Source organism: Perognathus longimembris, chromosome 19 (genome assembly GCF_023159225.1).
Source record: "Perognathus longimembris pacificus isolate PPM17 chromosome 19, ASM2315922v1, whole genome shotgun sequence".
In the NCBI taxonomy this organism is placed as follows: domain Eukaryota; kingdom Metazoa; phylum Chordata; class Mammalia; order Rodentia; family Heteromyidae; genus Perognathus; species Perognathus longimembris.
In genome coordinates this window covers 10,453,848-10,477,833 of record NC_063179.1, presented here as the reverse complement: position 1 = coordinate 10,477,833, position 23,986 = coordinate 10,453,848, and the positions used below count along the sequence as shown (strand labels likewise).

Genomic DNA, 23,986 nt, shown 5'->3' with positions numbered 1-23,986 from the left:
GAGGCTTGTTTATTTATATACTTCGTTCTTCTTGTTATAATTCGATATTTAGGTCATTTATATCTGATCTATGCTATTGATATTTCATGGATTTTTTTGCATTTGTTATCTTATTTTTACTATAATGTAGAAAACAAGCATTCATTAATTTTAAATGGATGAATACAGGATACATTTTTGCCTTTCTGGTCCATATTAATCTTCAAATTCATCACATGAGGCCAGGCATTCTATTGTGGCTCATGCCTTCACGCAAGGCTATCTTAGAAACAGAGATGGGGAGGTTACTGATGGAGGCCCAAGGCTCAAACCACCAGCTGAGCATGGCTGTGCATAACTGATATCTGAGCTATACAAGTAGAAAAAAGAAAGCCAAGGGACAAGATGGCATGCAAAAATGTGAGATCCTGTTGAAAAAATAACTAAAGCAAAACTGCTGGAGACTTAGATGAAGCAGTAGAATCACTTCCTAGCGAGTACAAGGCCTTGAGTTCAAACTCCATTACCATTACCATCACCCTCGCCATAAATCATCAGAATATATGCCCAATATATTTCCTTCAGTATCCAAGAATATTCAGATAACTACTCAATCAAAATATTAACATAAATTTAAATACAGTGTGAATAGGGAAAATATCAGAAAAAGCTATTAGAATGTGAATGGCTTTTCAGGAGATCAGTAGACAGACAAAAATTATACTTTAGTTCTTATTCAGTACCTAAGTTTAAAAAATAGTTGGAGCAAGTGAAAACAAACTTATAAATATATATGACTTCATGCATACCAGGAAAATATTATTTGTAATCACTATCAAAGGAAATATCTGCTAACGTAATACCCCAATTATATATTTATGAGTGTAGTTTCTTTACTATTTGCTAGTGCTTCTGAGAGAATTGAGTTAATATATTACTATTAAGTAAAACAGGTGTGCTTTCCTCCATTTTATAGGTGGGAATAAAGAAGCCTAGGAAACTCCCTCATTAGGCATTAATGAAACATAATTTAATCCCGATCATAAAAGGTGTACAGAAAGAATAAGCCATGGTTAAGCTATGCACCCATGCAAGGAAATGGCTTTTCAAAAGTGCCCAGCACTGCACTAATTGTTTAGCTCATGTGTCCATTAATATGGTTGGGTACTTCCCTATTTTTGTGGCTTATGGAAATCTACATTTGCCATCCTTAACTTCAACATCAGCCACATTATCAAAGTAATTTTCCATTTTGGAAGTCCACTTACTACTTTTTAAAGCTAGGGGTCAGTGGCTGATGGCTGTAATCCTCTCTACTCAGAAGGCATTGCTTCCCACAGGGCCTTCATCTTTAGCATCCAGCATCAGTCCTTCTCAAGACAAATCTCTTTAATTTCCTCTTCTATTGCAAGCTGGGAAAGGCTTCCTTTCCAAGGGTTTACCTGCTTGCACTAAGCATTCCCAAATAACCTAGATATTTCCAGATCATCTAGGTGACTTAGCACTCTAATTTTATCTTCAAAATCTTTTCAAACAACCTACATTAGCGTTGAGTGAAATAACTAAGATCCTGCAATCTTCTGCTTCATTGTTTAGCATTCTGCCACAATTTCTTGCAAGATTTGGGAAGGGGATTCTTCTTAGGAAATAATAAACTTTCCTTATCACTTATATGATATGATTCAGTTTACTTCTTATTAACTCTCAAATATGGCTATTGTAATAGATGTTGATCTTTAGACACTAATGGCAGTCACTAAGTAAGTGTATCTAATGACCAAATTAATTTAGGACTCTTCATTTCTTATCGTCCCTGGATTCCTTTTTGACATTTGAAAATATTAATTTTAGTTTTTCATTTGGTATTTTGTTTCCTTGTTTACCATTGTAGCATTTTAGCAGGGTATGTTTAATATCTCTAAACTAAACCATGCGTTCATTAACATACTCAGATTTTTACTAATAAATAATACTCTATGGAGTGCCCTAATTTGATATTAATGATAATGAAAGCAATAGTATCCCCGAGTTTAATGAAGAATGCACACACACACACACACACACACACACACACACACACAGTCTTACTGTGGTGTTCTCACATTCATTCTATGAAAAGTGAGCATCATATTTTCAGTCATAACTGAAGCGTGGCTGAATCCGGCTCTGGTGTTTTTTGTTTTTTTTTCAGTTATTCATGAACCTTTCTGTTTTTTCTGTCTGCTTTTCATTTTGTTCTGCCTTACCATTATTTACCTTTAAGAATGATTTTAAATGGCATATCTATGAAAACTATCCTAACTTCCTAGGTAAATTTTACAGCTTTCTCTTCTGTGACCTAAATTCCCGCATGTGATGTATGTCCTGTGAACTCTTAAGACATTTCACGATGCCTTCTCAAGTTTAGCAATTATATCTCAGGTCTTTGTTCATGCTAATAATCTTGCATGCTTACTATATTTATTGGCACATATATATTAGCTAATAAATTTGTATAAATAATTTGAATATGTGAATATATTTACTATTTATTTCTGTGCCTAAATTATCTGTGCAACAACACTCTGTCACCTCTCTCTCTCTCTCTCTCTTTCTCTCTCTCTTTGCTCTTTCTCTTTTTAGTCTCCCTATCCTCTCTCTTATTCTGTCTCTCTGTCTCTCTCAGGAATGTTTTGGTTGAGTCTGCAGTCATTTCAAGATATGGCTCTGTACATGTCTGTCACCCCTCTGACAGGTTGTTACTGGCTGTTAGAGGAATTCCATTCTTCCATTCATAGACTTCTTGAGGTTGGGGATTACAATGACCTGTGGTGGATACTAGCTTAGAACAAATTATTCACAAATGAGCAATGTGGAGGAGACTGTCTTTAATAATACCTAGCCAGAGAAATTACACATTGTTACTTCCACAATATTTATCTGTCTATTCATTAATTTTTTGCCAGTATTGGGGTTTGAAATAAAAGATTCACAGTTGTTCACTAGACTGGAACTTTACCACGTTAGCCACACCTCTAGACTGACGTCGCTGATTATATTAGAAACGGTGTCTCATGGATTTTTCTTCCCAGTCTGGCCTTGAATATAACCCTCAAGTCCCCAGACTCCTGAATGGCTATGTTTATGGGGTAAACCACTGTCAGACGTAGTGTGTGTGTGTGTGTGTGTGTGTGTGTGTGTGTGTGTTTGTGAGCACGCGCGTGCTAGCGCATGCCAGGCCAGTCCTGGTAATTGAACTCAATGCCATTCATTGTCGCTGAGATTTTCTGCTCAGAGCCAGTGCTCCACTTTGAGCCTCAGCACCATTTCTGGGTTTATGCTAGTTAATTGGAAATATGAGCCTTAAGGATTTTCATGTCTGAGCTGGCTTTCGACTTCAGTCCTAAGATTTCAGCCTTCTAAGTTGCCAGGATGACAATCATGAGACAATATTGCAGCACCTAGTCAGACCTAGATTTTTTTGTTTACTTTATTGTGCTATGAAATCCCACTTTGAATTTTCGACCATTCTCTAACCTATTGACATAATATCCTGGGTAACAGCAAGTTCCTAACAGCCACAATACCAGAATTTTAATCACCCAGGATTCTAATTTGCTAAGTTATCATGCTTCTTATATTAGATATCTTCCATATAATTTTTATATTTTCAACCTATCATGAGCTTATCAGGATGCAGTTCCACTGCAAGATGAAGAGTCTCTGAGCAATCATTGAGTGTTCAGTGTTAACCAATGATCATTGCCTTCTGGGAGGCATCTGATATCATCCTGAGGTCCAGACAATAAGGCGACTTATGCAATGTGTCCTTCTTCTCTTCAGCACAGATTCGCTTTGTCCTCTCTAGTTATGAATGTGTGCAACCAACAAATTTACGTATGATGTTCATTTGTATAATTCATAACCATTGGCTAGTTGATACCAACTACTTTTTCTTTTTTATTTTTTTAAATGACAAAAGGAAATTTCTTTTCTGGCATTATTCCTCAGCCTCTTAAGGTTGTTACTGTAATTATGTGAGTTATTTAAATATTATACAAAATAACAGGCTACATGCACATAATGGGATTAGTATTTCTGTGTTCTGACTTCAAACTCTGCAGAAGATGGGTAAAGTGATTTGCTTAAAATTATGCTGCAATTTAGGAGAAAATTAGGTAATCATGAAAATCTCAGAGAATTTCGGACACATTGGAAATACAGCTATGCTTAAGTTCCTCTTTCACCAGAAATAAATTAATTTCTCTTGTCATAAATGACTTTAAAAGAGCTGTAAAAGAGTGGGTTGTAGACAGCATTAAAATATAACTATATATGTAAGTTCACAGGATAGCAAATAAGTTGATAACAAAATGAATTTTGTCTGCTAAACCAATTGGAAAGGTAAAATAGTTCACAGTCCATTATGAAGAGTGAAACTGAGATGGAAAATAGGAAACTTCAAAATAAAGGAAATGTTGCATTATTTAAATTCCTCAAAATAATTAATTGGGTCTGTTGCACTATTTTCTCATAGTGAGTCCTTTTCACATTGTTTTATAATAAATAAAACTTTTACATCTTCCCAATATAGTTCATTTTGAAAAGAAGTGAATTGCTTTGACTTTTCAGTTCTGGTTTACAGGGGGAAAAAAAGAAAAGAAAAATCCTGTTCATTTCTAAGATCAAAGGCACAGCTTAACTTGTAAAGCTTTTAACTCACAAGCAGGAACACTCAATACACAGGGAAGTCTGAGAGGATTTATGTAAAATAGGGGCTAAATAAGTCCTTAGAGAACAAGGGGTAAGTTTAAATAATTTCCTTCAACATGGGATCTGTAACAGGACTCTGTGAAGAATGAGCTTACACTTTGCAAACTGACAAAATAACGGGTAAATGCAGGAAATGAGCTATGTAAGGCACACCTATGTCTGCCATAGTTTTCTGATTGTTGATTCACAGGTGTGTCCCCATCAATACTTTGTTCCATTACTATGGAATAAACAAGTGATTAAAAATGGCATTTTTGTTGGTGGTGCTAGAACTCTTTGTTTTTGCTTTAATTTTTTTTTATATATTTTTAGGGGTGTAGGGACACAGAAAGGACAGGAAGAAGGTTGGATAAATGCAAGCATGGTATTCAGTATACACTTTGGGGAAAATGAACTATGCAACTTGGGGGACAGGGATGGGAAGGGGAAACTGAGGGACAGAGAAGTAAGGGATGACATGGTCCAAAAAAGTAATGTACTTAATATTTCACTTATGAAATGGGAACCCCTGTATATAATAACACTAAAATTATAGTCAAAATAAGGTTTCTTTGGTGCTCTATCCTATAAAGCCATAAAATGGTTTATTTTGATTGCATAATTTTCCTTTTTCATTTGCATACATTTAGAATATAACAGGATTTTACTGAGTGATATTTCCCTACATGCACACAATACTCTTTGAATAACTTTTTCCCCTCCACCATATTCTTATTCCTTTCCCCTCACTTTAAAACTGCATGTTTTATTGAAGTTTCTCATATTGAGGGTTTGAATTTTATTTTCTCTCCCTTTGTCAGTCTACCCCAGTGTTAGTTACAATGGTTCATGTTCTAATGTGATACAAGCAAACCTTGGCATATCACAGCCCCAGGTTCCTTTATAATGCTCTTCTTCCTACATTCCCTCAAATTTGAATAAATTTAAGGTTTACCACTACTTTCACTTTCTTAAAACAATGAATATTAGACATATATTGGATCAAATGACTACACACATCTATCTTGAAGAGTTCAATCAACATTTTGTTTCCAGAACCACAGACATAATATTTTGTTTCATTAATAACAGACATAATATAGGTCCTAATTTCTTTAGATCTTTAATGAAATTAATAAAGTATTCTGTATAGAGGTATTTCACATGTTTTATTAGATTTATTCTGAGGTTAATTTATCTTCTTATTACTTGGCTTATGAAATGGCAACCCCTCTCTATAATAACAATGAAATTACATTTAAACATATGGTTGGTTTAGTACTCATTAATCTTGTTAGCTTTCACCATTAAAAGTAATGTACAAAGCTGAACACTGTGGCTCATGCCTGTAATCCTAGCTAGTCTAGTCAAGAGACAGAGACTGGGAAGACTGCAGTTAAGATGAGTTCCAGAAAAAAAAGTTAATGAGGCACCATTTTGAACAATATAAAATTTCAGAACAGAGGGCTACACTATTAATCCCAGCTATGCTGGAATTTAAATAGGAAGATTATCATCCTGTTTGTCAGGCACAGATGTGAAATTCTTTTTGAAAAATAAAATAATAACAGGTGTGGGGTAGGGTTGGCTGTTGGGGAGAAGGAGCTACAGCATCTTCATGACAAGTCTAAGGGCCTTACATAACACCCCAGTATTATTAGTGTGGGTGTAGGAAGGCAAAGTATGTCATATTTTGGTGTCCCGTCTTTTTATTGTTTCAGAGATATATGGATATGTGATAAATTATGAAAAATTACGCTTGCATATTTTGTTCTTTAGTTCACAAAAGTAGATAACATTTATGTATTAAAATTTCTTCCTTCCCTTCCTTCCTTCCTTTCTTCCTTTTTCCTTCCTTCATTCCTTTCTTCCTTCCTTCCTTCTTTCTTTCCTATTTCTATCCCCTTCTCCTTCCCTATCATAACTGCTTAGTTACAAAATGTTCCTTGAAATAAATTTCCCGATTGTTTTAGCGATTAGATTTAATATTTATATTGTTTCGTATATGAATATTTAAAACCAGTCATTAATTAGATTATCTAGTATATTTAGGGTAGCAATTTTACAAATTATTAAAAAAAATGCTCTGAAACTTTTATTCTCTCCTATGCTTCCTAGGATAAAATGTACATAAAAGTGAAATAAATTATTTATTTATATGACTTTAGGTAACACTGAGTAAAATGCTTTCTCTGAAGGGATATTTTCTTCTAAAATTTAGCAAAATTATATATCAGATTATTATTTATGTTTTTTCTTCTGTTGCACTCATCTATGTGAGTCTTTTTCTCTTAATCTCACTTCTTGATATATTAAATTTTTGTCTTCATTCTTAGAAGACAAACACAAGCAGTAGTAAGAAAGACACAAATTGAGACAGACCTAAAAAGTAAAGGAGTGAAATGATACCTTTAGTTTTCCATTAAAATTCTGAATCTCTAGCAATAACTTCCAAAAACGGAGAAGTTATCTTTCTCCTGCTTACATAATGAAATTAATAAACCCTGAAAATGTGAAGACCACACTTTAGACACATTTATAGTATTGAATATAGTGTTTCAAAATATACCAGTTTTATGTAAATTTGATGTTAATTCAATGTAGATTTAATGTTGTTCCCCTACTGTGACAACATCTAACACTGCATATCTTCTCTGCTAGGAAGAAAATGAGCACTCCTGCAAATGACTTCATTTGCTACCTTCTCTGAGTTTGTTTAGATTCCAGACATTGAGCTTTTTAAAGATGGTGTGATTTTCCTAACAATCACTATGTTTTACTTTTAGATTATTGATGAAACTGTTTATTCCTTAGGCCCTGGCAGATCAAGTTCTGACAACTTTCTCTGTGTTCCTGAATAGCAAGTAATTCCCTTGGTACAGAGCAACAACAACAAAAATCTATCTCTCTATTTATCTATAGGCAGGAAGAATAAGTTGAATATTCAAGGTTTAAGGTTCAAGGTCAATAACTAAAGCTTACAAGAGATGTGAATAGGTCTAATGGGATATATGCATACACAGTGGGAGAAATACATATGCTTATGTATATACACCATTTTAGTATTCGTGTCAAGACTTGGTGCTCATTTTTCTGTGTTAATTAGTTCTTGCAAAGAATGTCTTCATGAACTTGTCTTTTGCCAAAAGTCCTGCTATGGCATACGGAGCTAGTGAGAAGCTGCAGTGATAAGGAGATTAGTTTTAAACCCAGCCTCTACAGTGTGCATGAAAATACTCAATACATCTCTGCTTATTCCGCAGACAATCCTGCTTTGCTGAGCCATGTCACAGTGGGAATTAGAGTGCTGGATGTCAACGACAATCCCCCCGAACTTGCCAAGGAATATGATATTGTTGTCTGTGAAAATTCTAAGCCTGGCCAGGTAAATTAATTGTTTCCTTCTATCATGTGAATGGATGAAACCTAAGTAGCTTTATTTCTATTATTTTGGGGCACAATCCTCCAAATCCCCCAGTATAACATTTATACTCTGAAGATAATTTTATAAGGCTTTAAGTGCCAAATAGATTTCTAGGAGAAGCACAGAAAATACATTCCCCCTGTATCCCCAATGTAATTCAGAACAATGAAGTTATTTATGCACGAACCATTTGTCACGCCAAGACGAAGATTTTGAAGGCTTTAGTGGAAGCACTCGGGTAAGGAGGAGGATACAACTTTTGGGTGCTAATGAAGCTTAAGCCTGCAGTGGAGAAGGCAGTGGGGAATGTCTGGTTTGGCTGTCAAAATCGAAGGAAATCAGGTAAATAGCGACTGATAGTCGCTAATCCTAAAAGGTGTTGACGTGTTAAAGATGTGCATAATGTCCATAATGGGTGGGAAGTGGTGAAAGCACACTGGATCCTAAGGTCTGCTGGAGGATTGACGTGTGGATCTCAGGCAGAGCCAATGTGGCTAAGAAGGTGGGGAGACTAGAGAGACATGTGTATTTACCTTTCTTTTGGTTTAAGAACCTATACAAAATACACAGCTAAAGGAAGATAGGTATTTACTCACATCTCTATGTGGCCTTGCTAAGTCTCAGGGACCAGTGTCATGCCATCCTGTGCCTCGTTCTCACTAGAGGCATTAGAGGTCTCTGTCCATGGCACAGGAGTGCTGGCAACACTTAGTTCCTGTCTGCTATTCACCAGACATTTTCAGGATTGTTTAAAGCTGCGCAAGGCATCCATGGTTCTAATCTGTCTCCATGTATCTTGATATGAGGTACATCTCTAATGTCAGCAGGTACTTCAACTACCGATTTCAAAAGATACTTTCTAGTCTATGAGCAAAACAAAACTTGTTTTGTGTAATATTATTTAATTTTAATTCACAATGGATCCAAAAATGGAATGAACTCTGAAATTCTTTAATGTGTGATTGGTTGTACAAAGTGTAGGGAACTAATAAACTGAAATACTGTGAACAATGATAAGGAACTAACAATTGATAGAAAAGCCAATTTCCAAAGGATCTATCTACAGCAAACAATTCAGTTAAATAGCATTGCTACCAGGAACAAATTACAGAAATAGAAATCATTTAAAAATATTATTTACGTTAGGCAATATTCTATCTTTGACATTGTATGATTTCAATTTTGACTATAAGATGATTTGGTGCTTCATTTTGATACCTTAGTATGTTTTTGAGTCTTTCAACCAAATGAATTTAAGTCATTGTTAAATATTGTGTGCACTATTTTTATTATAGCAAAGCATCAATAATGTAGGTACTCTTTGTAATAAACTCATTACAGATGAACACGTGTCTGGATGTATTATTTCATTTTTTTTATTTACTTAAAAGAGTTGATAGCATTCCTTGAGAGATCTGGATTGCGATGCATAGTTGTAATATAAAATTTTATTCAAACATTGGTCAGTGAATTTTGAACAGGTTTTTACTGCACAACTCTAAGGACATATCCTCCTCCATTTACAGTGTCAGACCAGTAGATGGTTCTATTGTTTATGCTATGTATCTAGATTCGTCTATGTGTCCAAAAATGTACACCACTATGTGTGCGAAAAAATCTACTCTATGGCAAAAATTTTGTTTTTTCTGAACGTTTTAATCCCTTACAAAGCACAGTCTGGGTCAATTCATGTATCAATGAAAACAAAGGCAGGAACCGTTATGAAATAAAATAATTTAAGTGCCTGTTATGAATATGGTTGGTATTAAAGAGAAAATGATGGATGTATAAGATTTAAAATCAGTATTTAAATAATGGTGCATCCAAAAAAATGTAGATGTCCTCAGCTAGAAACTTTGACCTGGAGTGTACTTTGTTCTTCATGGTGAATTTTATCTGTTCCTTTTACTTTCATTCCACATGAATTTAGAGAACCTAACAACAATTTTTTGGAAATAACTCTGCAGGAACAAATAGTTTACTATGTCAATAGAGATTTTTATGTTAGTCAAAGACTCCTTCAATTAACCAAAGTTGATATTATTATGAAATGAATTCAGGCAGATCCTTATTAAGATCGCATTATTGACCAAACTCATTGATTAATTGAAGGAAGGCATTATGTATTCCTTAGAAATCCCTTTTTATTAAAATGCAAAAAGTAGTTCATTTACTAAACACTAAAATCTCAGTGACAAAGTGAATACCTAACATGTCCAAACCCCTGAATTCCATCCTGAGTACTACAAATGGATTTTATAGAAGGAAGCTTTCAGATATAATGCTAGCATTTATATAAATTTTACCATTTTTCTCAGAAATACTAATCCAGTTGTAGACTGGAGAGTAATTGCTCTTGAAAACAGGTACATTAGTTAGTGAGTATCATTAATAATTTTCATTGAATTTATTTATGAATAACAAGTATTAAATGGGTTTCCATGTTTGCTCTGCAATTCGGACTAATTTATAGACTATATTTGTGTTATCTTGCAAAAGAATCAAACATAATATGCACTAATTAGATCTATTTTGTAATAGACAACATTTTGGTGTCTTGAAGAAATGAAAATCAATAAAGGATTCATTGACGATTTCACCTGATTAACGATTTTCACGAGGAGAAAGCATAGGTAACAGTGCATATAAGTCACAATTCTGCACATGCAGACAATTTTGAAGGTAGAAAAGTGGAAGTTAGGAAACTGCCATTTCTTAAAGAAGCTTAAGTATACTACAATTAATTAATTCTCATACATAATTAATGTCATACATATTTTCTAATAGATAGCTGAAGTAATTACAAATGTAACTCTTCCTAAAGAAATGAAAATCATGATTTAATCAAACAGAAAATTTTGATACACTAAGAGATGTATTAGAATTCAGGACAAATAAGAGGTAAACTAAATAGATTTTTGATTAAAGACACTTTCTTCAGTGGTATTACCTAAAAAATGTGTCTTTTATTGCTGTAAACTTATTTTATGTCTTTGGAAGCATTCTATAATTATAAACAAAAATTTAAACATAGATCTATAACAATATTTGTCAATGGGACAATTTCATTATTTGACATGCCAATGAAGAAGATAATTCTCTCTCAGGAAAACAAAGTTTCAGTGAGTTATCTCCTTGTTAAATTCAGATTTGAAATAACTTGCATAATAATGGACAGAAAACCTCTCAGAAAAGTAGTAAATACATTCTTTCGATCAAGATCAGAGTTTGCCAAATACAACAGGCTCATATTAGTAACAATAGTAAGAAAGCAGAACCATTATTTGAAAACAAATTAAGAATGAAATGAAAATGATAATCTCCACCAAATTGAAAATAGGGAATCTAAAATAGTTGTGTATCTAAATGAATTATATTCTGCTTGTCTTTTCTTTTTCTTTTTCTTTTTCTTTTTTTTTAGGCTAGTCCTGGGGCTTGGACTCAGGGCCTGAGCACTGTCCCTGGCTTCTTTTTGCTCAAGGCTAGCACTCTGCCACTTGAGCCACAGCGCCACTTCTGGCCATTTTCTGCATATGTGGTGCTGGGGAATTGAACCCAGGGCCTCATGTATACAAGGCAAGCACTCTTGCCACTAGGCCATATCCCCAGCCCTCTGCCTGTCTTTTCATAACAACTGAGATTGTAAATGTATCAATATTTATAAAGTATGGTGGAGAAAGTAGGATCAGAGTCTTCAGAAACTTAATAAATGAAGAGCAAGGGGGAAAGAATGTTTATTTTTGGAAAGGAGGAAGAACAGAAAGTTAACTATTGGTATGTGTGCATATGTGAAAGTGTGCTCATGTTTAAGAAGAGGAAGTCTCCAAGCATGAGGGAGGGGATATGTGATGATGTTTAATCTAAATACTTAAGTTTCTTTATCTTCGAATACAAACTAGAAAATTGAATGGACATTGCTATTATTTCCCCTACACTGAGAACTGATGTGTGCAGAATGCAAATATGTTCCTCAGTTGACAAGGAATTCTGAACTCTTTTGAAGCTTCTCTTGCACTTGAGAATAATGGTCTGATTGCTGTTGATTACCCATAGTGCTGCTACTCAGAGTCAACACAACAAAACAAGGAGAGACTTATCTAAGGAAGGACAGGCTGTTCTTTAAAAGGAGGAAGAAAAACAAACACTAATCAATATGAACTCCAGCTCAAAAACAAATAATACAAGGAGAAACAACAAGCAGAAGAACAATAGAAACTTGTCCAGAGGTTTAGGCATGGGAAATCCATAGTCTCTCTTGCTAAGAATGTAAGAGTTTGGGCCTTGATGACAATGGTGTGAAGACAGGCGACAGGGGAATGCGTGGAATGAGCTGATCGCTTCTATTTCCTGAAACTCTTCACTACACTGCCTGAAAATATATCTTTCTTTGTCTTATTCACTCGGATCACTCGTTTCTAGGACTTAATGTTCTTCCTCTTAGATCTGATCAAATAAATGGAATGGGTAGACGGAGAGGAATTTAAAGTTTTAACTCTTCTACATTTAATGGATTAATTTCCCTTGTAGAGTACTGGGAAACGAGGTAAAAACTGAACAAAATATTCTCAGAAATTGTGCACTTTGGGCAGTGAACCTACTGTGTTTCATAAATGCAACATATTTTTATAGCTCTGCTTCCTCTATGTTTCTGATTATTTTCTTAAGAGAGGCCTGAAAAGAGGAAATTGAACTGGTAGGGTAATAATTTTTGCTTGTTTGGTTTTTATCTCTGAAACAGAATTTTGCCTGTTTTGCAAACCGGCATGCCTTCGTACTCATCCTACCTCCTACCTTATCCTGCTCTCAGTTTTCAGAGCATTAGTTTTTATTAGTGTCTATAAAATTTCATCATAACAATTCCATACACAAGCATATGTTATATGTGGTATATACATATATACATACATACATATATATGATGACTGCATATTAACCCTCTCTCTTACATTTTTTTAAATTCCTCTCTACTCCCACCTTTCTTTCCACCTCCTTAGTAATCCCCTTTTTACTGTCTTGACCTTGTTTTTTTTTTGTTACTTTTTTTTAATGCATTGTTTTTCCTTAACTTACCCCAAATGAGGGAAAAATTGTGAAATTTGTCTTCATGAAACTGACTTGTTTGACTTAATTTCATGATCTCACGTTCCATTCATTTTCTACACAATACCAAGTGGGAAATTGATTTGTTTGCTTGTTTTTGCTGGTCTTAGAGCTTGAACTCAGCCCCAGGCAAGGTACTTGAGCTTTTGAGTTCAAGGTTAGCAATCTGGCAATTGAGCCACCTTTCAATTCCAGCCATTTTTGATGCTTAGTTTGGAAGAAGAGTCACAAGGAATTTCCTAGCTGGCTTCTGGCCATGATCCTCAGACCTCAGCCTCCTGAGCAACTAAAATCAAAGTAAAAACTTTTTTAAGATTGTGAAGGCCATACCTATTAGCATTTTCTTCTGAGCCACTAAGATTATCTTCTTCACATATTTGCACTCCTCCCCCCTTTTTTTGCATTATACAAATCACTGTCTTATATTTTGCTCTGGTTAACAGTATTAAATTTAATGATATTTGCACTTTCTATGTTCCTTAACATGCACTCAATAAAGATTTTAGAGTTTCATTGTCATGACTACTAGAGATGAGAGATTAATAATAAACTACCTGAATCTAAGATTTGTGGCACACCATTATCTTATGTGTCTTAGGTTTCTCAACTATAAAATACAGTGAGTGGATTATGAACTCAAAGACCTCTTGAAACAAATATATAAACCAAACTTCACTGTTTTTTTGTTCTGATAAAGATCAACATACATCAAGCCATGGGAGTTGAACACTGGAGTGTTGGTGTTTTGCAGACAATACTTCATGCTCCCCAGATATGTATTCAAACAAAATCTTACAATTTCTTCCCAAGATATTGTGAAAAAAATATATTAAAAGTTGTTTTAAAATTACTGGGGTTTCAACTCAATGCTTCAGTCTTACTAGTCAAAGGCTCTGACTATTGGGACAAGATCCCCAAACTGTAAACAAAAAAATTTAGAAGAGTTGTACCATACCAGAAATTGATGACATTCTTATGAATTGTACTGTGATGTCTTCAAATGCCATGAGCAAGCCAATCAGTATGGTCATGATTTTAATTGTAACCACTCAAATTCAAATGGAGAAACTTAAATATCTTTTCATTTTACTGATTAAAAGGATGGTCTATAGTTAAAAGAAATATGAGGACTCACAAATTAAATTTATTCTCTTGTGTGTATTGTATTTAGGTTATTCACACCATCAGTGCTACTGATAAAGATGATTTTGCCAATGGACCACGATTTAACTTCTTTCTTGATGAACACCTACCTGTGAACCCAAACTTCACTCTTAAGGACAATGAAGGTGAACACAAGCATATTTTTTGCTCTATATTATTTCTGGTTCCACAGATTGGGAAAGTGTTGATTGGTTTTGCTCTTATCTTTATATACCCACAAACAACTTGCAAATCAGCATTCAAAGTCAATTTGATGCTGATGTGTTATGATCTGTGAATAGCTTGTATTTAAAAATTGAGCTTATATGTACAAATAACATTCACTGAATTTATTCAGAACTTTGCTTTAAACAAGAATGTTCATGGAACATGGTCCCAGGCAAATTTCAAGAGAAATCTTAGCTGACAAACAAGTTTATGAGAGCTGCTGCAGCTGCTAGGAGGCAAAACATCTTTAGATTCAAAAAAAAAAAATGAGGGAAAAAACATGCTAGGGAGAGTAACGAAAGGAAATTCAATGTTTGAACTCATCTTGTATTATGAAGTCTATTAAGACAGGCTGCATAAATTGCACTTTTCTCTTGCTTTTCTGAACCTTTTCCAAAGTGGGAATACAAAGTTTGGTTACTGATAGAATATTCTAGAAGTGTTAAAAATTAGTTTGGTGTAATCTTCTCTACTTAGGGAGGGGGGAAAAGCCCCATAATTGAGTAATGATGAAAGACGTATTGTTATTTAGAGGATTTTTACTTTGGAGGTCTGTTGTCAATTTCTTACATGCACTTTTCTAATTAGCATCAACTTCTTCCTTCTCCAACTATCTGTGATGATATTAGCTTGAATATGCTGCTATTTTGTGATATATCTGTGATGATATTATCTTGAATATGCTTCACTTTCCCTATATTTCGTATAGTTACATGAGGGGCCATTCATGTTTTTATTTTAGTAGATTGAAATTCTGTGTACTTACTCATATTTCATTTGAATTGTTTTCATCCCAATTTCACATTTGTAAATAATTAATGATTTTGCAGTGAAACCTTGACTTGGGCCTAAACATATTTAAGTGTAAGAGAGATAATCTACCTTTGAAAACATTTTATTCTTATTGCTGTTGAAATGCTTGTCACTGAGCATAATTCATCCTAGAACACGATTATTTATTAAATGAGTTGAAGATTAATCAAAATTATTTTACTAATCTAATAATGATATGATGCTAAAATATTGTCAGTGGTAAAGTCACCCTTTTAATGCATTGCTCTCAAAATACATGCTCAATTTTAAAATGAAATGTGTGTAAATTTTTTATCTTTTTTATATACTTAACCCTGCTTAAATCAGATCAACTATTTCAAGTGCGAAAAGTTCATCAAAAGTTCCATTGTGGAAACAATATGTTACTATGATTCTAGAAATACTTTCTAACTTTTAAGAGTTGAAGACATTATAAGCAAAGTATAAATAATTTATCTTGGCTGGAAAAAGTATCAATGGTATTTGTGCATAGCTAAAATTAAATAGAGGAAAAAGATTTGGTTGTGCTACGAAAGTTCAGGCCTTTACCTCCTGGGTTTCATCCCTTAAAAAACTGTTAAAAACCATAATTTTGTAGCCTTAGGGATATTAATGATATATACTGAAGTTATGTGGTCTTTTCTCCACAGACAGACAATTATAATATTTTTAAATGACATTGAAAACACAGACTTCATGGATTTAGGATTCTTGAGCACTGAATTTTCTGAGTTAGTGGGTATGTACATGTCCCTATGTTATAAACAATAATATCCCAAGTAACAATTTAAAACCTTTGTTTTCCTGAGCCTTTTGCTTACATGAAAAGGTATGCTCAGGAAATGAAAGGAAAGAAGACATAGACCCAAAGCCAGAACACAGGACCAGCCAGCTAGCTATTCCTGTAGTCACATTTCCAATATACTGCATAACAACAACAACAATAAAAATCAGTGCAAAACAAAGTTTTCCAACGAGAGAAAGAAATGCATAATCATGTTCATAGTAAGCCAGAAAGCTGAAATTATAAAAGTGAAAAGACTAAGGCATACCACAAAAGAAATTCACTCTGCCAAAACCTGCATAAAGAGGACAATAATTTTTTGTGTTATCAAAACTCAAAACAGATGCTTGATATTTAATGACACATGACTGAACAAAATCCTATTCGAAGCTATTGTAAAAATCAACTGTTTTTTGTAACTTATTGATGAGTATGTTTTTAATTTTTTATTATATTTAAGAAGTTGTACAAAAGAGTTGCCATATAACAAAGAAGTTAATGAATATAATATATCTCCTCCTGAGTCAGGTTCGTTAGAAATATGTAGACATGGAATCATGTAAAATGATTAATTTCCTTATAGCAATTTGAACATCTTCCCTTTTGTATTCCCTGGGGTAATCTATTTAGTAGCAAGAACTGCTTGCTAATTAACTAGATTCAGGACAGCATTCCACAGTTTTCAGCCTTGGTCTTTTTCTTTAAATCTTTCTACCATATATTCTTTCTACATTAATTTGGAATTTTTGAGTTTATATAAACTTTGCAAAAGGAATGTCTTCTGGAGTGTTTCATCACAGTTCTAGGTTTCTTCATTTTAAGTCTAGTTTCAATTACCTTGACTTCTGTTGGAATACAGGCAGAAAATAGCAGCATTGTGCTGAAAATCTGTTTATAAAGCAAAAATCATGTCATGTCATCCAAACACTTGATGCTTTGGTCCATGACCCTTTTTTCTTCATTAATAGGACCTAAATCACACCTAAAATTCATGTTTTTCTTTATTTTATGGATCATTTAAGTCTTATGGTTTTCAGTTTTGTCAGCCTACTCTTGCTCCTGGTGCCAGTGACAGACATTTTATTTTCTACATTTATTTTCAAGTGTTGTGTGTTTTCTTGATGATAGCCAGAATGAAACTTGTGGCCTTGTTCTTTATAGGCAGTGAGACCATTTCTTATCCAACTTGTTATCTCCTCCCTCATTTTTCTCCCACCTCCTTCCCTCCCCATTTCCCTCCTCCCATGAGTTGTACAGTTGGTTTACAGCATATAGTTCTGTAGGTATTGCTGTTGCATTGCTTCATCTTGTATGCTTTGTCTATCCATTTTGATATTGCTCTTCTTATTTTTTGTCTGCTTGTCAGTCTGAGTAATTATAAACTACTCAAACGATGATATACTCTGTAGCTATTCTTTGTATTACCTCAAAGAGAAAAACATTTATTTCTGATAATCTAATTCTGAGCTGAGGAGATTCATTTGGTCTCTGATTTCCTTCTCTTTCTGTAAGTGGACACTTTGGGACTTTTCTTCTGGAACTCCATTATGTATGCACTTTAGTCTTTAACTTGAAATGCTATTGGCTTAACATCAAGATAGAGACATAAACTCTTCAGAGATTCCTAGGGCTTTTACATATAGGTCTTCTAGGTTTATGTTTCCAATATAACCTTTCAATTTACCCAATACCTTTACGGGAAATCAGACACATTTGTATAAGACCTCCCATTTCCTGTTTGATTAGAGTTCCCCAAATCGCCAAATATCTCCAATTTGCTATCTTATCTTCTGGCTAGGTCATAATATAAGCTAATGCCACAGAAACAAAGACTCTTTGCAAGGAACATTTCACCTGTAAACATCTTCCTTTTCTCTGGAATGATGATCCCTCCAATTGCCTTGCTTCAGCAGCTCTCTAATGCCTCTAAGCAAGTAGTTCCTTGCAATTTTTAGGCTTTCCATTCAACATCCATGGAGAATTCCAGCCTACTTATTTTACCATTCTTTTTGCCTTTCTTTTGTAAAGTTAGACTCATTTGGGAACAGTTTCTCTAAATAGTTGAGAAACCTGGGTTTGGAGCAGAGGACATTATCCAAAGGTGACCATCTAAACATCTTAGAGGACAGGTATTTAGATGCTCCCTGCTATGCTTCTATTTGTCTTTTAAAATTTAATTAAAACAGTCATAAATCCCTCTGAAAATTCAACTACACTCAAATCATCTTCCGTATGTCTCAATAATAGATTGAGTTGCTACCACACTTGTGCCACTCACTATTGATAATCTGGCTTCTGTCACTAATACATTTTCCTGTGCCTGCTACATTGCTTAATGTAATTTTTTCCAAGTCTTTCCATTTCCTCATGAATGAGGCAATGCCATTCTTTCTAATGGAAGTATAGAATTTCACTGTTTATATATGTCACATTTGCTTGATCCATTCATCCACTGAGGGGCATCTGGGTTGATTCTATAACTTAGCTGTGGTAAATAACGCTGCAATGAACATTGTTGTACTGGTGGCTTTAGTGCAGGCTTGTTTGTGGTCATTTGGGTAAATGCCCATGAGTGAGATTGCTGGAACATTGGGAAGTTCTCTGTTTAGTCTTTTGAGGAACTTCTGTATTGCTTTACAGAGTAGTTGAACAGGTTTCCATTCCTATCAAGAGTATAGTAGCAATCCCTTTTGACCACATCCTCTCCGGCCTCTGTTATTGTTAGTTTTCTTGTTAACTGCCATTCTATCCAGGGTGAGGTGGAATCTCAATGTTCTTTTGATTTGGATTTCTTTTATGGCTAGATGTTGAACATTTCTTCATGTGACTATTGGCCATTCCTATTTCTTCTTTGGAGAAGTCTCTATTTATCTCATCAGCCTTCAGGGTTGTTGCTTCTTTAAGGATTTGTTTCTTGGAGATTTAATTATTTGAGCTCTGTGTATACTTTAAATGTGAGGCCCTTGACTGATGCATATCTAGTAAAAACTTCCCCTAATTTGTAGGCTTTCTATATATCTTGCTAGGTAAATCCTCTGTCATATAGAAACTCTTCAGTTTGATGAAATACCCTTTATCCAGTCTTTCTAAGTTCTTTACTTAGGAAGTTTTGACCTGTGCCAAGGAGCCCTGGTGTTTCTCCTCTACCTTCCTGTAATATTTTATGATATTTGGTCTTACACTGATGTCATTGATCTATTTGGAACAGATTCTGGTTCAGGGTGAAATATAAGAACCTAACTTCAGTTTTCTACACATGTTCATGTGCCTGCACCAACTCTCCATTCCTCACAGTGCCCTAGGCTCTGGGCTCAGGAAAGCCTCCAGTGAAAGAAAATCTCAGTTTATCAGATGGCTGACCAGTAGGCAAGACCACAGTGATCAGATGTCACCTTACTCCTCCTCTCAAATCTCTACTTGTACAACATACTCATATAAACATAGACACAGAGTTAGCCTATGGTCACCTCCAAAGTGGAGAGACATTTAGTTTGCAAGAAAATGTTAGGTATAAATTCGTATCTCCCATTATCTCTTCCCTTATCAGAGAAAACCCTACTGAGAATTAGAGTTCAAATAACTTCTTTTAAGTGGAAGATTACAGGACACAGCAGGGCTCAAGTAAGTTGAAGAGTAAAGAAACTTAGTATGCACTAGATCATAATTCATGTTTGAAAAAGGGAAATACGTATAAACATCCAAATGAGACTCTTAATGCTGACATGCAGAAACATTGCCAATTAAGAACATCTGGTGAGATGAAAAACTTCATATGGACACTGATGAAAACGGAATTTGTGAGCAGAAGGATCAAAACAAGGGAAACATGAAAAAATGCCTCTTTGCTACCTGGTTTCTTCAGAAAATATGTGAGACCATGGCCTTTCTTGGCTTTTATCTTATGCCTCAGTATTGAGAGTGTGTGTGTGTGTGTGTGTGTGTGTGTGTCCTGGGGCTTGGACTCTGGGACTGCACACTGTCCCTAAGTATTGCTCAAGGATAGCCCTCTAAAATGGAGTGAGCCACACTCCATTTTAGTCTCATATACTTTTCTGCCTGGTCTGGCTTTGAACCATGACCCTCAGATCTTATCCTCCTGAGTAGCTAGGACAACAAACATGAACCACCACTGTCCAGCTCTTGATAATTTTTTTAATTAGGTCGGTGAACTATTACTGGTACCCTCCTATTTTTGCAAACAGAATTAGGAATACAAATAATTCAAAACTATACATGAAAGGCTATGCATCCCAAAGGACACAGACATAATAATTAAAAAATAAAAAGAAATCAGTACTAAAGTGTCCATAGAAATCATCATAAATGAAAATAGAATTAGGTTTAAGATTGGAGGGAGATTACTTAATCTGACAGTTTAATTCTTTTTTTTTTTTTTTTTTTTTTTTTTTGGCCAGTCCTGGGCCTTGGACTCAGGGCCTGAGCACTGTCCCTGGCTTCCTTTTTGCTCAAGGTTAGCACTCTGCCACTTGAGCCACAGCACCACTTCTGGCCGTTTTCTGTATATGTGGTGCTGGGGAATTGAACCCAGGGCCTCATGTATAAGAGGCAAGCTCTCTTGCCACTAGGCTATATCCCCAGCCCTAATCTGACAGTTTATGAAATAATTTTACAAATTTCCAGGGAAAGAATTCAAACTATAAATAAGTTGGAGGCATATGAAAGAAAAAAACACTACAATTAAAGGAGTCTTCTTATGACTTAAGGTATAATTTCCAGGAAGACTTTAGAGGAAGGGTACCTTTAAACATTGAACTCGCTGTGTGTGTGTGTGTGTGTGTGTGTGTGTTACACACTTGTTATCTCAGGACAATACAGACTCCAAAGTTCCAGACACTACCTTGGCAGGCTACGTAGTGAGCCTCTATCCAAGTTTTTCAGTATAAAAATAGGTGTCATTTGTAATAAAATTTCCATTAGTAAAAACATGTCATGTTAGGATAACCTAATTAACCTAAAGTAGAATAAAAATAAATGTGCTGCAAAGAGAAGTCAAATGTCGAATATGAGTGTAATTACATGTTACACAAGAATAATAGTGGAATAGAATAGCAATGTAATAGAAATTTTCTTCTCACAAGTATCTGCTAATATGCTTTGAATATATTCCATGAGCATGTATTTATTACATTTAACATAAAAATAAAGAAGAATAGTTTACCCCTGAGCATATACAACCCTATCCTATGTGACTAAACTTTCACAACAGCACTCATTATTATATGGGAGCATTTTACTCTCTGGAAAGGATGCTTTTAGTCAGAGAAATTCTGCACTCAGCCTACAAATTAACATCATTTTCCTATTACAACTTGCTTTTTGAGTGCTATTCTCGGCAAGGTATAAGGCAGTGATCTAAGCTTTCCATTGTGCAGAGAATTGAAACACAACCATACGCTTTCAAGGACCTTGATGTATATAGTTGAGGAAATAAGGATCACTGGAAGGTGACGTCTAATAAAAAGATCTGGAACATTAGTGTAACGTTAGATCATTGAAGGTTTGAACTTTTAAGAAAAGATTGTGGAATGTGATTTGACTTTATAAAATAGTCTGTTCCACAATATAGAGTTAAAATGTTAGATAGGATTAAGACACCCCAGATACGACAGATGTATATTTTTATATATCAGTTATATCAGACAGAAATATCTGGCAAGGGAAATGTGGCAAATCAAATGTTCAGTGGCCTTTTAAATCATGATTGAGAAGACACTAATAACGAAGTACTATGGTATGTTCTGTACTCTGAAGTAACTAAGATAGTCTGTCCATCCAGGCTTTAGATAACTTATATCAACTTGTGGTAAACAGAAACGTTTGTGCACAACAGAATTTTAGTGATTATCTAAAAAGTGTTTGTCCTCAGTTTACTAAAAATGAATATCTCACTTCACTTAATAAGTGAGCCAGACCCAAAGAAACATGGACTCTGTGGACTCTCCCTCATAGGTTTAGGCTAGTCACAGCAGAGGATCACAAGAGCCCAATAGCTATACCCTTATGAACACATAAGATGATGCTAAGTGAAATGCACTCCATGTTATGGAAATGACTGTTATACCACTGTTGTAATTACTTTCAACATGCCATGTGAAACTGTAGCTTCTATTATTGATGATCCTCTTGTATCCCCTTCCTGTGGTTGTACCTGCACTATCTCTGTATCTTATTTGAGTACATTGGAAACCGTGTATACAGGTATTAGAACTTGGAAACTGAAAGGGAATATCAAAATAGAGAGACACAGGTTAAAAAAGATAAACGATTACAAAAGCAATACTTGCAAAACTGTTTGGTGTAAACCAACTGAACAACTCATGGGGGGAAAGGGAAAGGGGGAGGGGAAGGGGGGAAACGAGGGAGGAGGTAACAAACAGTACAAGAAATGTATCCAATGCCTAACGTATGAAACTGTAAACTCTCTGTATATCAGTTTGACAATTAAAAAAACAAAAAACAAATTTCATTGATTTGGAGGACAGCCCAGCAGAGGATTTGTTAAAGAACATATACTTGATCATGCAATTTGGGCTTGCTCAATAATGACCAGACTTTTATCATTAAATGATATAGAATTTTGTTTAAAATTAAAAACCAAATTTAGAAAATGAGTTAAATGTTTTAGAAAGATCCAGGCACTGATAACTCATGCCTGTAAGTCTAGCTACTCAGAAGTCTCAAATCTTATAATAATAGTTCAAAGCCATTTTTAATTAACTTTCATTATTAAGGTGATGTACAGAGGAGTTATAACTACATACATAAGGTAGTGAGTACATTGCTTGTCATACTTGTTACCCCCTCCCTCATTTGTCTCCCACCTTTCCCCTCCCCAGCTAAGTTGTACAAATGGTTTACAATGTATTGTCTTGTAAGTATTGCTGTTGCAGTGGTTCACCTTTTAGCCTTTATCTCTCCATTTTGATGTTCCTCTTCTCTACCCTAATTCAGAGAAATATATACAATACCCACAATACCAAACACAAATACAGTGACAACAAGCCAATCTTACCAGAAAAGTCTATGAGACTTTATTTGCAAACTTAGAAAAGCCAGGCTGGAGTATCAACCAAAAGAAAACTCATGGAATTGGGTTCAGATCTTAGGATTGGCAAAAACAAAAAAATACTGTTTAAAAAGTAGATTCTCCTTCTGTGAGTGTCTCTTTAAATTGTAGCTTTTTATTGTAGCACCAAAAATCCATTTGTATAACTTTTACCTTCTTATTTATTATCTATAGCAAATAGACTATATACACAGTGACATGTAACTAATGGAACCCTTATTTTCAGTTCTGAGTAATTTTGTTCACGCATTTGTAATATAAAAGTGAAACCTAATTCCTTAACAAGTCATCATTAGCCTACCTTTTTAAGTCTCTTCTATTTCATGAATTCAGGGCTATCTCTTTGGGAACAAAGCTTTAGTTAACACAAGGAGACTTACCAGATTAATTCCTAGGCTTAATTCTAACTGTAAACTATATATGTAAATCCTAAGGCTTTAGTAAGAGAATAGATCACCATCAACTGGGTGTGAACTTCTATCTCTGCATATTTGCAGAGCTACAAATCCAATTTCTCTCTTTCTGAATTGAAAAACTTTATCATAACTTTTGTGATAAAGATCAAGCAAATCTACTATTCCTATTGATCTGTAGATTCTTTATTATATATTCCCCCAAAGTCATGGTCATTGAAAACATATCCAATCACTATTGTTTTTAAATTTAAAAATACATTGAAATGATCATTTTGCTCATG

The 23,986-nt window shown here is 34.6% G+C and overlaps 1 protein-coding gene across 1 annotated transcript in view; it reads left to right on the top strand.

Annotated features, from left to right (window-relative positions):
• Cdh18 (cadherin 18) overlaps nucleotides 1-23,986 on the top strand; it is a 332,938-nt gene that overhangs the window by 291,359 nt on the left and 17,593 nt on the right. The window contains exons 9-10 of the mRNA XM_048368427.1: nucleotides 7,974-8,095; nucleotides 14,406-14,523. Of these exons, the coding sequence (XP_048224384.1) occupies nucleotides 7,974-8,095; nucleotides 14,406-14,523 (240 nt within the window). The remainder of the gene's footprint in view (nucleotides 1-7,973; nucleotides 8,096-14,405; nucleotides 14,524-23,986) is intronic.